This window comes from Manis pentadactyla, chromosome 4 (genome assembly GCF_030020395.1).
Source record: "Manis pentadactyla isolate mManPen7 chromosome 4, mManPen7.hap1, whole genome shotgun sequence".
NCBI lineage: Eukaryota > Metazoa > Chordata > Mammalia > Pholidota > Manidae > Manis > Manis pentadactyla.
The window spans coordinates 49,168,819-49,184,316 of NC_080022.1; the positions used below are offsets into that span (position 1 = coordinate 49,168,819).

The window sequence follows — 15,498 nt, forward strand, 5'->3', positions numbered from 1 at the left end:
GAATACAGAAATAAAACAAGCTCTGGAAGGACTTCAAAACAGAATGGACGAGATGTAAGAGACCATTAATGGACTAGAAAACAGAGAACAGGAATTTAGAGAGGCTGATGCAGAGAGAGATAAAAGGATCTCCAGGAATGAAAGAATTTTAAGAGAACTGAGTGACCAATTGAAACAGAACAATATCCGCATGATAGGGGTACCAGAAGAAGAGAGAGAAAAAGGGATAGAAAGTGTCTTTGAAGAAATAATTGCTGAAAACATCTGCAAACCAGGGGAGGAAATGGCCTCTCAGACCAAAGAGGTACACAGAACTCCCATGACAAGAGAACCAAGGAGGGCAACAACAAGACACATAATAATTAAAATGGCAAAGATCAAAGACAAGGACAAAGTATTAAAGGCAGCCAGAGAGAAAAAAAAGGTCACCTACAAAGGAAAACCCATCAGGCTATCATCAGACTTCTCAACAGAAACCCTACAGGCCAGAAGAGAATGGCATGATATACTTAATGCAATGAAACAGAAGGGCCTCGAACCAAGAATACTGTGTCCAGCACGATTATCATTTAAATATGAAGGAGGGATTAAACAATTCCCAGACAAGCAAAAGTTGAGAGAATTTGCCTCCCACAAACCACCTCTACAGGGCATCCTACAGGGACTGCTCTAGATGGGAGCACTCCTAAAAAGAGCACAGAACAAAACACCCAACATATGAAAAAGGGAGGAGGAGGAATAAGAAGGGAGAGAAATAAAGAATCATTAGACTGTGTTTATAATAGCTCAATAAGTGAGTTAAGTTAGACAGTAAGATAGTAAAGAAGCTAACCCTGAACCTTTGGTAACCACAAACTTAAAGCCTGCAATGGCAATAAGTACATACCTTTCAATAATCACCCTAAATGTAAATGGACTGAATGCACCAATCAAAAGACACAGAGTAATAGAATGGATAAAAAAGCAAGACCCATCCATATGCTGCTTACAAGAGACACACCTCAAAGCCAAAGACATGCACAGACTTAAAGTCAAGGGATGGAAAAAGATATTTCATGCAAACAATAGAGAGAAAAAAGAAGGTGTTGCAATACTAGTACCAGACAAAATAGACTTCAAAATAAAGAAAGTAACAAAACATAAAGAAGGACATTACATAATGATAAAGGGCTCAGTCCAACAAGAGCATATAACCATTATAAATATATATGCACCCAATACAGGAGCACCAAATATGTGAAACAAATACTAACAGAATAAAAGGAGGAAATAGAATGCAATGCATTCATTCTGGGAGACTTCAACACAACACTCACTCCAAAGGACAGATCCACCAGACAGAAAATAAGTAAGGACACAGAGGTACTGAACAACACACTAGAACAGATGGACCTAATAGACATCTATAGAACTCTACATCCAAAAGCAACAGGATACACATTCTTCTCAAGTGCACATGGAACATTCTCCAGAATAGACCACATACAAGGCCACAAAAAGAGCCTCAGTAAATTCCAAACAGACCACAAAGGCATAAAACTAGAAAGAAACTGTACAAAGAAAGCAAAAAGGCTCACAAACACATGGAGGCTTAACAACACACTCCTAAATAATCAATGGATCAATGACCAAATCAAAATGGAGATCCAGCAATATATGGAAAGAAACGACAACAACAACACAAAGGCCCAACTACTGTGGGATACAGCAAAAGCAGTCTTAAGAGGAAAGTATATAGCAATACAGGCATATTTAAAGAAGGAAGAACAATCCCAAATGAATGGTCTAATGTCACAATTATCGAAATTGGAAAAAGAAGAACAAAAGAGGACTAAGGTCAGCAGAAGGAGGGACATAATAAAGATCAGAGAAGAAATAAATAAAATTGAGAAGAATAAAACAACAGCAAAAATCAATGAAACCAAGAGCTGGTTCTTCGAGAAAATAAACAAAATAGATAAGCCTCTAGCCAGACTTATTAAGAGGAAAAGAGAGTCAACACAAATCAACAGAATCAGAAACGAGAAAGGAAGAATCACGACAAACCCCACAGAAATACAAAGAATTATTAGAGAGTACTATGAAAACCTATGTGCTAACAAGCTGGGAAACCTAGGAGAAATGGACAACTTCCTAGAAAAATGCAACCTTCCAAGACTGACCCAGAAAGAAAAAGAAAATCTAAACAGACCAATTACCAAACGAAATTGAAGCAGTAATCAAAAAACTACCAAAAAACAAAACCCGCAGGCCAGTTGGATTTACCTCGGAATTTTATCAGACATACAGAGAAGACATAATACCCATTATCCTTAAAGTTCCAAAAAATACTCCCAAACTCATTCTATAAAGCCAACATCACCCTAATACCAAAACCAGGCAAAGACCCCACCAAGAAAGAAAACTACAGACCAGTATCCCTGATGAACATAGATGCAAAAATACTCAACAAAATATTAGCAAACCAAATTCAAAAATAGATCAAAAGGATCATACACCATGACCAAGTGGGATTCATCCCAGGGATGGAAGGATGGTACAACATTTGAAAATCCATCAACATCATCCACCACATCAACAAAAAGAAAGACAAAAACCACATGATCATCTCCATAGATGCTGAAAAAGCATTCGATAAAATTCAACATCCATTCATGATAAAAACTCTCAACAAAATGGGCATAGAGGGCAAGTACCTCAACATAATAAAGGCCATATATGGTAAACCCACAGCCAACATCACACTGACCAGCGAGAAGCTGAAAGCTTTTCCTCTGCGAATGGGAACAAGACAGGGATGCCCACTATCCCCACTGTTATTCAACATAGTAGTGGAGGTCCTAACCACGGCAATCAGACAAAACAAAGAAATACAAGGAATCCAGATTGGTAAAGAAGAAGTTAAACTGTCACTATTTGCAGATGACATGATATTGTACATAAAAAACCCTAAAGACTCCACTCCGAAACTACTGGAGCTAATATTGGAATTCAGCAAAGTTGAAGGATACAAAATTAACACACAGAAATCTGTGGCTTTCCTATACACTAACAATAAACTAATAGAAAGAGAAATCAGGACGACAATTCTATTCACAATTGCATCAAAAAGAATAAAATACCTAGGAATAAACCTAACCAAGGAAGTGAAAGACCTATAGCCTGAAAACTATAAAACACTCTTAAGAGAAATTAAAGAGGTCACTAACAAATGGAAACTCATCCCATGCTCTTGGCTAGGAAGAATTAATATCATGAAAATGGCCATCCTGCCCAAAGCAATATACAGATTTGATGTAATCCCTATCAAATTACCAACAGCTTTCTTCAATGAACTGGAACAACTAGTTCAAAACTTCATATGGAAACACCAAAGACCCCGAATAGCTAAAACAATCCTGAGAAGGAAGAATGAAGTTGGGTGAAATCTCACTTCCCAACTTCAAGCTCTACTACAAAGCCACAGTAATCAAGACAATTTGGTACTGGCACAAGAACAGAGCCACAGACCAGTGGAACAGAATAGAGACTCCAAACATTAACTCAAACATATATGGTCAACTAATATTCAATAAAGGGGAAATGGACATACAATGGGGAAATGACAGTCTCTTCAACAGATGGTGCTGGCAAAACTGGACAGCTACATGTAAGAGAATGAAACTGGATCACTGTCTACCCCATACACAAAAGTAAATTCGAAATGGATCAAAGACTTGAATGTAAGTCATGAAACCATAAAACTCTTAGGAAAAAACATAGGCAAAAATCTCTTAGACATAAACATGAGTGACCTCTTCTTAAACAAATCTCCAGAGGCAAGGGAAACAAATGCAAAAATGAACAAATGAGACTATATCAAGCTGAAAAGCTTCCGTACAGCAAAGGACACCATCAATAGAACAAAAAGGTATCCTACAGTATGGGAGAATATATTTGAAAATGACAGAACTGATAAAGGGTTGACATCCAAAATATATAAAGAGCTCACACACCTCAACAAACAAAAAGCTAATAATCCAATTAAAAAATGGACAGAGGAGCTGAATAGACAGTTCTCTAAAGAAGAAATTCAGATGGCCAACAGACACATGAAAAGATGCTCCACATGGCTTGTCATCAGAGAAATGCAAATTAAAACCACAATGAGATATCATTTCACACCAGTAAGGATGGTTACCATCCAAAAGATAAAGAACAACAAATGTTGGCGAGGTTGTGGAGAAAGGGGAACTCTCCTACACTGCTGGTGGGAATGTAAATTAGTTCAACCATTGTGGAAAGCAGTATGGAGGTTCCTCAAAATGCTCAAAATAGAAATACCATTTGACCCAGGAATTCCACTTCTAGGAATTTACCCTAAGAATGCAGCACTCCAGTTTCAAAAAGACAGATGCACCCCTATGTTTATCGCTGCACTACTTACAATAGCCAAGACATGGAAGCAACCTAAATGCCATCAGTAGATGAATGGATAAAGAAGATGTGGTACATATACACAATGGAATATTACTCAGCCATAAGAAAAAAACAAATCCTACCATTCACAACAACATGGATGGAGATAGAGGGTATTATGCTCAGTGAAATAAGCCAGGTGGAGAAAGACAAGTACCAAATGATTTCATTCATATGTGGAGTATAAGAACAAAAGAAAACTGAAGGAAGAAAACAGAAGCAGAAGCACAGAACCCAAGAATGGACTAATAGTTACCAAAGGGAAAGGGACTGGGGAGGATGGGTGGGAAGGGAGGGATAAGGGTGGGAAGAAAAGAAAGGGGGCATTATGATTAGCATGTATAGTGTTGGGGGGCACGGGGAGGGCTGTGCAACACAGAGAAGACAAGTAGTGATTTTACAGCATCTTACTATGTTGAAGGACAGTGACTGTGACCTTGGTGACAGGTAGTGATTTTATACCATCTTACTATGTTGATGGACAGTGTCTGTGAATGGGGATGTGGGGGGGACTTGGTGAAGGGGGGAGCCTAGTAAACATAATGTCCTTCATGTAATTGTAGATTAATGATACCAAAATTTAAAAAAAAATCAGCGGTAGAACAAGTCTGCTGGGCTGGGCTATTTCCTGGGGCTAAATGAATTGCCAAAAAAAAGGAAAAAATCTGTGAATGCACTTAGATCTCAGCCTTCAAGATGGCCAGTCAGTAAGAAAATATTGAGTGCCCTAGCTGCAGGAATAGCTGTTTTTCCTGGCGCTGCAGGGACAATGACCAAGAGATGTCCAGTGAATAAGCTCCTCTAGTTCTGCCTCTTGAGACTGTCTCCAGGTACGACCCACACAGAGGGCCTTAGACACACTGGAATGGATCCGCAGAGAATGACCGTGGTTGTGACAAAGCTAAGAAGGAACTGTAAATGTGCAGTGTGCAGAGAGGACGCTAGGGGGCAGAGGAGAGCTGCCAGCGAGACCTTAAGACTGGCGGGCAGAGATCCGAACTCCCTTTGTGAGAACAGAGAATGTGACTGGGACCCGCAGAACAGTGGCAGGGAGACTCTTTTAAGGTCTAACTTAAAGCAACTCCTGTGGAGAGAACAAAAAAGACGAGCCTGGGAATCAGAACAGATCTGGTGCTAGAACCCAACTCTTGTCACTTTGTGGTTAGGAGAGCTTAGGCAAGCTCATCACTCTCTGAGCTTCAACTGCCAAACTCATGAAATGGGAATAACACTGTTATTCTGAGGACTGATTAAGACATTTTGAAAGAACTTTCATAGTCCACATAATCATTGCTTAATAAGCACTGGTTCCTGTCTCTCCTTTTCTAATAATTAAAATTGCACACACTTGAATTGGGTTCCCTTGTGAGACAGTCCCATCATAAGGCTGTATATAACATCTAGAAGAATACCAATGGGGATATTACGTTAGAAACACCAGCATTAATGTGATGTTGGTCTCAAATGCCCCGTCATATTTTAGTATTCTATAACCCTAAGATTGGGAAGCAAAATTTTCCAAAGTCTGGAAGGTCCCTAGTCCTGAGACTCTACCAAGGCAAAGAGAAGGACTCCATGGCAAAGTCCACCAGGAAACTGCTGCTTGCTGTACACACACACAAATATTCACAGAGCACATCGCATGGTAAAAACACTGCAAGATCCCGTAGCAAAGAAAATCTAGTCTTTGCCTAATCATATTTGACCTAGGAATACCCCTTCCCCTCTGTAAGATTTATTAGTATCTAGTTGAACTAATATTCCAAGGACCACACATGGAGAAAAAAATGTATCAGATATATTTCCCAATTAAGTGATTCCCTAGGACAAGAATACATGTCACTTTTCTAGGTGAGATTCCTACCACTTAACAAGATGAGCTTGAAGATCTGAGGCTGGGAGTCCCTAATTACCTTGGGCAGGTGGTACCCAGCGACGGTGGTATCAACTGTCACTTCCCTGGGCACATTCAAAGGGATTATGTTTCCCATTCTTTGCACCTCGTGGATGAAGGCGTTGGTGTAGGGCATGGACTCTCGAGCAGCTGTACTCGGCTGCTGTGACTGACCAAGCACTCTGTCGATCTCAGCTTGCACTTTCTCTGAAAAAGAAGAGAAGTTTCTATTATTCTATTATTTGGTAACTTTCCTTGAGCCTGGTTAAGGAATGGAATAACGAGGACCAAAATGGCCAAAACTATAATAGGTTCTGTGCACTCTCGGTCTTAAGGAGGTCCATAAGACTGGAAACACACCCTGGTTTAAGACAAATCTGGTTGCAAACTCTTGCTCTACCACATGACTGCTGCAAATACTTAAACTCACTGAGCTTCAGTTTCCTCTTATTAGTGAAGATAAATCTACCTTATTCTTAAGGATGTTTTGAGATTTTCAAGAACTGATTTAGGTAAGCATCTAACAAATGAAAAAAAAACCTGCTAACTGTGCCCAATATCTGTTTTCCTCTTTCACTGCAATAATAGAGATTTTAGTTGGTTATCTGGTTGCCTACATAGAGGCTACATTTCCCAGATTCCCTTGTGAGAAGTGTGATCATGTGACTGAGTTCTGGCCCACAGAATGTATGTAGAAGGGATGTGTAATACGTGGAACATGCCCTTAAAGGAACGATGTGTTCTTCTTCTATTTCTTCCCTTCCTTGGTGGAAAGGCAGCCCTAGTGGTGAGCCATCCTGGAGAATGCCAGCAAGGGCATGACTCTAGATAAACAGAGCAACATGTTGGAAGGAGCTTGGAACCCAAAGACTCTGAAGAGTCCAGCTTAGATTTTTTTTTACTTGAGAGAGAAACTTTCCTTTTACTGACCATTAAATTTTTTTAAATTGTGGTAAGATACACATAACAGAAAATTTACCATCTGAACCATATTTAAGCATACAGCTTATTCATGTTAAATATATTGACATTGTTGGGTAACCAATCTCCAGAAACTTTTTATCTTGCAAAACTGAAACTCTACATCCATCAAACAATAACTCCCATTTTCCCCTACCCCCAGCCTCTGGCAACCACCATTCTGATTTCTGTTTCCATGAATTTGACTACACTAGATACCTCATATAAATGAATCATCCAGTATATGTCTCTTTGTGATGGGTTATTTAATTTAGCATAATGTCCTCAGGGTTCATCCATGTTGTAGTTACATTTCAGAATTTAATTCTTTTTGAAGATTGAATAATATTCTATTGTAGTATGCATTTTGTTTATCCATTCCTCCTTCAATGGACTCCTGGGTGGCTTTTACCTCCACTGATTATTGCATAGTGCTGCTTCGAAGATGGTGTCTCCTATCATTTTTATTCTGGAGCCTCTATTACAGAAGCCAAATCTATATCCTCACTAGATAGCTTTTAAACTTTTTAAAATATGTAATTCATAGTTACAAATGCATTTACATCATGACTCATCAACACATAAACATAATAAACAAACATTTATATATGTTGAGCACACATACACAAACATACACACATATAAAACATACATTTGTACATACAAATGGAAAGAAAGCTTCCTGAACAAAGGTATTCCTACGGCATGGGAAACTTTCTGATCTTTTCTATTCTACTTTTACTTCAGGAAGAAAAGTTGGTCTTGATCCACTACACTGATTTTGTGTCCCATTTATAAATTTATTTTATGTCCCACAGATAGCAATAACATTATCTGCAGTCTGAGAAATCTATATCCTAATAAATCCCATCCCTCATGTGCTCAAACTGTTCTGAGACCTAGAGAAAGAAAAATGATTATAACGTTCCCTGTCCTTGAATGCACTTAGTCTGTGGGGAAGACATGTAAATAATGTGCAATGAGCACAGGAACAGAGGTGCATTAGGTCATCTCTAGAGGAACAAAGTACTAACAATATCCTAGAGGAGTAGGGAAAACATCTTAGAGGAGGTTGTATTTAAGCCCAAACTTAATTTAAGTTTGGGTGGAGACACAAACAGGCATATCAGGGGAACCAGACTAAGGGGTCTGAATATCATCCACAGGGCAATGGAAGCCATCACTTGAAAGGAATAAGGCTATGAACAAACTGCACAGGAAAACATAACCCTCTCCAGTTCACCACAGTGTCAAACGACTTCACTGTTTTCCCACTGTTTCCTAGGGACAGGGACACGGCTGCCTTTGCATTATGTGGACCCATCACAACCCTGACAGAAAATCTGCAGAGTGTGCCATTCTCAAGTCACATTGACTCGTGACTGCCTTCTTTCCACTCCACCATGCTATCTTCAGGCCCTGCCTTCTGGGCAGTACATGCCAGGAGGTCCCATTCTATCCCAGCCCAGAAACGTTCACTGACATGTTCACCTTGGAGTCCTGGGTTGAGGGCCAGGTAAAGCAGACCCCAGCGCAGTGTCGTTGAAGTTGTCTCAGTTCCAGCAAAGAACAGGTCCAGGGTGGTGTAGATGAGGTTTTCCTCATTGAAACTTGAGGTAGCATTGCCCGAATACTAGAAAGCACAATGTTTATTGTTTATTCAGAGGGTTCTTGGTTGTCACAGCATACGGTTTATCCTGGAGGGAGAATGTGGAAGGAGAGATCCCGAGATGGAATGACTTCCCCATAGGCCACCTCAGGAGGCAGAGGCTTAGCATGGCGACAGCATTACATCCTCCCACTCCATGTGTTTGATGCTTTTGTGAGCTTTGGTGGATACAAATCAAGAAAACTAGTTTTTATGCCTACAATTTGGGAGAATCTGTTAGTACAGTGAGAAGAGAAGCTATTAGTGGAAAGACAGACTTGGGTTCCAACATTAACCACATCTATATGTGATCGAGGGTGAGTTACATAAACTTTCCATTCCATTTTATGATTTCACAAAATAGAAACAACAGTGCAGAGATTGGATTATACATGGCGGTGTGAGAGGAGAGACAGAGGCTTCCTCCTAAAACTGGATACAATTAGAAAAAATAGTTGGCGCAACTAATCCTGAGAGAGCAACAGGAAAGAGGACGGCGTCAGAGAGCATATACTTGGAGAAAGGAGCAGACCTCACTGAACAGGGTAACATACCAAAGCTGTGGCCAGGCAGGACCCAAGCCCTTTCCCCACCCCAGCTCACCAGCGGGAGGAAGAGAAACGGAGCAGGGAGGGACTGGAAAGCCTGAGACTGCTGAACACCTAGCTCCAGAGATCTGCTCTCTGAGCACAAACCTACATTTCATGGTGCTTTCATGAGACTCGCATGACTACCTGGTTGGCAAGTTAAAACAGGCAGAATTCCTGGAAAGACTGAGATTCCAGCCACTTGTGGAAAGCAGGGATCCATATCCGGCTGCTCTGGGACAAAAGCTTATACCTGTGTGCCTGGCCCACCGGTTCAGGCAGTGGAGACAGGCACAGCAGCCAGGAGGCGGGGAACAGCTCTTTCCTCCCCCCAGGCACCAATACCCCTCCCCTGCAATCCCCGACTTTGTTTCAGGAGCTGAGCAGCTCCAGAGTAGAGCTTCTGGGCACTAAAGGGCACCATATACAAACATGAAATGCCAAAGGAACCTTGTCCAGAGTAAAATTACTAACACAACTCCCGAGAAAGACTTAAATGATATGGACCTCGTGACTCTTCCTGAAAGGGAGTTCAAAATAAAAATCACCAACATGCTAATGATCGCTGAAGAGCACGATGGAGGGTATTAAAAGCAGGTTGGTTACAGTGGAGGAGACGATAAATGAAATAGAAACTAGAGAAGAGGAATACAAAGAAGCTGAGGCACAGAGAGAAAAAAGGATCTCTAAGAATGAAAGAATATAGAGAGAACTGTGTGACCAATCCAAATGGAACAATATTTGCATTATAGGGGTACCAGAAGAAGAAGAGAAAGAGAAAGGGATAGAAAGTGTCTTTGAGGAGGTAGTTGCTGAAAACTTCCCCAGTCTGGGGAAGAAGATAGTCTCTGAGGTCATAAAGATCCACAGATTTTACAACGCAAGGGACCCAAGGAAGCAACACCAAGACATATAGTAACAAAATTGGCAAAAATCAAGGATAAGGACAGACTATTAAAAGCAGCCAGAGAAAGAAATAAGATCACATACAAAGGAAAGCCCATCAGGCTAACATCAGACTTCTCAGCAGAAACCTTACAGGCCAGAAGGGAGTGGCATGATGTATTTAATGCCATGAAGCAGAAGGGCCTGGAACCAAGATTACTTTATCTGGAAAGATTATTATTTAAGTTTGAAGGAGGGATTAAACAATTTCCAGATAAGCAAAAGCTGAGAGAATTTACCTCCCACAAACCATCTCTACAGTCTATTTTGGAGGGACTGCTATAGATGGAAGTGTTCCTAAGGTTTAATAGCTGTCACCAGAGGAAATAAAACCACAATAAAGAAAGTAGAACAGCTAATTACTATGCAACTGCAAAATTAAATTAACTATGCCCAAAGTCAAACAAGGGAAAGACAAAGAATACAGAATATGATACCTAATATATAAAGAATGGAGGAGGAAGAAAAAGGAGGAGAAGAAGAAAAGAACCTTTAGATTGTGTTTGTAACAGCATATTAAGTGAGTTAAGTTAGACTCTTAGATAGTAAGGAAACTAACCTTGTACCTTTGGTCACCACGAATCTAAAGCCTGCAATGGCAATAAGTACATACCTTTCGATAATAACCCGAAATGTAACTGGACTGAATGCACCAATCAAAAGACACAGAGTCACTGAATGGATAAAAATACAAGACCCATCTATATGCTGCCTGGAAGAGACTCACTTTAAACCCAAAGACATACACAGACTAAAGTGAAGGGATGGAAAAAGATATTTCATGCAACTAACAGAGAGAAAAAAGCAGGAGTTGCAATACTTGTATCAGACAAAATAGACTTCAATCCACAGAAAGGAACAAGAGACAAAGAAGGACATTACATAATGATAAAGGGGTCAATCCAACAGGAAGATATAACCATTATAAATATCTATGCTCCCAACACAGGAGCACCCACATATGTGAAACAAATACTAACAGAATTAAAAGGGGAAATAGAATACAATGCATTCATTCTAGGAGACTTCAACACCCAACTCACTCTGAAGGACAGATCAACCACACAGAAGATAAGTAAGGAGACAGAGGCACTGAACAACACAATAGAACAGATGGACCTAACAGACATCTACAGAACTCTACACCCAAAAGCAACAGAATACACATTCTTCTCAAGGGCACATGGAACATTTTCAAGAATAGATCATATACTAGGCCACAAAAAGAGCCTCAGTAAATTCAAAAATATTGAAATTGTATCAACCAGTTTCTCAAATCACAAAGCTATGAAACTAGAAATAAATTATGCAAAGAAAATGAAAAATCCCACAAACACATGGAGGCTTCACAACATGCTCCTAAATAACCAATGGATCAATGACCAAATAAAAACAGAGATCAAGCAATATATGGAGACAAATGACAACAATAATTCCACACCGCAAAATCTGTGGGATGCAGCCCAGGCTGTACTAAGAGGAAAGTATATTGCAATACAGGCCTACCTCAAGAATGAAGAACAATCCCATATGAGCAGTCTGAACTCACAATTAATGAAACTATAAAAAGAACAAAAAATGAGGCCGAAAGTCAGTAGAAGGTGGGACATAATAAAGATTAGAGCAGAAATAAATAAAATTGAGAAGAATAAAACAATAGAACGAATCAATGAAAGCAAGAGCTGGTTCTTCGAGAAAATAAACAAAATAGATAAACCCCAAGCCAGACTTATCAAGAAAAAAAGAGTCTACACACATAAACAAAATCAGAAATGAGAAAGGAAAAATCACTACAGACACCACAGAAATACAATGAATTATTAGAGAATACTATGAAAAAGTATATGCTAAGTAACTGGATAACCTAGAAAAAATTGACAACTTTGTAGAAAAATACAGCCTTCTAAGGCTGACCAAGGAAGAAACAGAAAATCTGAACAGACCAATTACCAGCAACGAAATTGAACTGGCAATCAAAAACCTACCTAAGAACAAAACTCCTGGAGGAGATGGCTTCACCGCTGAATTTTATCAAACATTTAGTGAAGACTTAATACCCATTCTCCTTAAAGTTTTCCAAAAAACAGAGGAGGAGGGAATACTTCCAAACTCATGCTATGAGGCAGGCATCACTCTAACACCAAAACCCGGCAAAGAGACCACAAAAAAAGAAAATTATAGACCAATATCCCTGATGAGCAAAGATGCAAAAATACTCAACAAAATATTAGCAAACCAAATTCAAAAATACATCAAAAAGGTCATCCATCATGATCAAGTTGGATTTATGCCAGGGATACAAGGATGGTACAACATTCAAAAATCCATCAACATCACCCAAAACATCAACAAAAAGAAGAACAAAAGTCACATGATCATCTCCATAGATGCTGAAAAAGCATTCAGCAAAATTCTACATCCATTCATGATAAAAACTCTCAACAAAATGGGTACAGAGGGCAAGTACCTCAACATAATAAAGGCCATATATGACAAACCCACAGCCAACATTATACTTAACAGCAAGAAGCTGAAAGCTTTTCCTTTAAATTCGAACAAGACAAGTATTCCCACTCTCCCCACTTCTATTCAACATAGTACTGGAGGTCCTAGCCACAGCAATCAGACAACACAAGAAATAAAAGGCATCCAGATTGGCAAGGAAGAAGTTAAACTGTCCCTGTTTTCAGATGACATGATATTGTACATTAAAAAACCCTAAAAAATCCACTCTAAAACTACCAGATCTAATATCTGAATTCAGCAAAGTTGCAGTATACAAAATTAATACACAGAAATCTGTGGCATTCCTATACAGTAACAATGAACTAGCAGGGAGAGAAATCAGGAAAACAATTCCATTCACAATTGCATCAAAAAGAATAAAATACCTAGGAATGAACCTAACCAAGGAAGTGAAAGACCTATATTCTGAAAACTACAAGACAATCATGAGAGAAATTAAAGAAGATACCAATAAATGGAAACACATCCCATGCTCATGGATAGGAAGAATTAATACTGTCAAAATGGCCATCCTGCCTAAAGCAATCTATAGATTCAATGCAATTCTTATCAAAATACCAACAGCATTCTTCAATGAACTAGAAAAATCATCCTAAAATTCATGTGGAACCACAAAAGACCTCAAATAGCCAAAGCAATCCTGAGAAGGAAGAATAAAGCAGGGGGATTTACATTCCCCAACTTCAAGCTCTACTACAAAGCCACAGTAATCAAGGCAATTTGGTACTGTCACAAGAAGAGACCCATAGACCAATGGAACAGACTTGAGAGCCCTGATATAAACCCAACCATATATGGTCAATTAATATATGATAAAGGAGCCATGGACATACAATGGGAAAATGACAGCCTCTTCAACAGCTGGTGTTGGCAAAACTGGACAGCTACATGCAAGAGAATAAAACTGGATTATTGTTTAACCCCATACACAAAAGTAAACTGGAAATGGATTAAAGACTTGAATGTAAGTCATGAAACCATAAAACTCTTAGAAGACAACACAGGCAAACATCTCCTGAATATAAGCATGAGCAACTCCTTCCTGACCACATCTCCTCAAGAAAGGGAAACAAAAGCAAAAATGAACTCATGGGACTACATCAAACTAAAAAGTGTTTGTACAGCAAAGGACATCATCAACAAAACAAAAAGGCATCCTACAGTATGGGAGAATATATTTGTAAAGGACATATACAACAAGGGGTTAAAGTCCAAAATATATAAAGAACTCACACACCTCAACACCCAAAAATCAAATAACCCAATTAACAAATGGGCAGAGGATATGAAGAGATGGTTCTCCAAAGAAGAAATTCAGATGGCCAACAGACACATGAAAAGATGCTCCACATCACTAATCATCAGGGAAATGCAAATTAAAACCACAATGAGCTATCACCTCACAACAGTAAGGATGGCCAGCATCGAAAAGACTAATAACAACAAATGTTGGCAAGGATGCGGAGAAAGGAGAACCCTCCTACACTGCTGATGGGAATGTATGCTAGTTCATCCATTGTGGAAAGCAATGTGGAGGTCGCCTCAAAAAACTAAAAATGGAAATACCATTTGACCCCGGAATCCCACTTCTTGGAATATACCCAAAGAATACAACTTCTCAGATTCAAAAAGACATATGCACCCCTATGTTTATTGCAGCACTTTTTACAATAGCCAAGATATGGAAGCAACCTAAGTGTCCATCTGTAGGTGAATAGATATAGAAGATGTGGTACATATATACAATGGAATACTATTCAGCCATAAGAAAGAAACAAATCCTACCATTTGTAACAACATGGATGGAGCTGGAGGACATTAAGCTCAGTGAAATAAGCCAGGCGGAGAAAAACAAATGCCAAATGGTTTCCCCCATTTGTGGAGTATAACAATGAAGTAAAACTGAAGGAACAAAATGGCAGCAGACTCAGAGACTCCAAGAATGAACTAGTGGTTACCAAAGGGGAGGGGTGTGGGAGGGTGGGTGGGGAGGGAGGGAGAAGGGGACTGAGGGATATTATGTTAAGGACACATGGTGTGGGGGATCATGGGGAGAACAGTGTATCACAGAGAAGGGACATAGTGGATCTCTGGCAACTTGCTGCAGTGATGGACAGTGACTGCATTGGGGTATGGGTGGGGACATGATAATATGGGTAAATGTAGTAAGCACATTGTTTTTTCATTTGAAACCTTCATAAGAGTGTATATCAATCATAACTTAATTAAAAAAAAAGAAGAAACAGTGCATACCCCTCAAGATGACATTATAAATTATGTGAGATGCAAAGGGCATGTAGCAAATATTCAACAGATGTTTGTACTGATACCAGAAAGAGTCAACTGCATTTCTCTCAAGTGCAACAATTCTCATATACCCCCAACTCATCTGTTCTTTTCTGGGTTAAGCCTCTCTGATTCCATCAACCATTCCTCATGGCACTCCATCATCTTTACCACCTTCTCCTGGAACCTTCAAC

General features: G+C 39.5%; 1 protein-coding gene across 2 annotated transcripts in view; it reads right to left on the bottom strand.

Annotated features, from left to right (window-relative positions):
* Positions 1-15,498, bottom strand: part of LOC118925441 (cytochrome P450 2J2) — a 45,031-nt gene that overhangs the window by 12,476 nt on the left and 17,057 nt on the right. For both annotated transcript variants that reach the window (XM_057500251.1, XM_057500250.1), the window contains exons 6-7: positions 8,804-8,945; positions 6,372-6,559 (exon numbers count right to left, since the gene is read on the bottom strand). In XM_057500251.1, the coding sequence (XP_057356234.1) occupies positions 6,372-6,559; positions 8,804-8,945 (330 nt within the window). The remainder of the gene's footprint in view (positions 1-6,371; positions 6,560-8,803; positions 8,946-15,498) is intronic.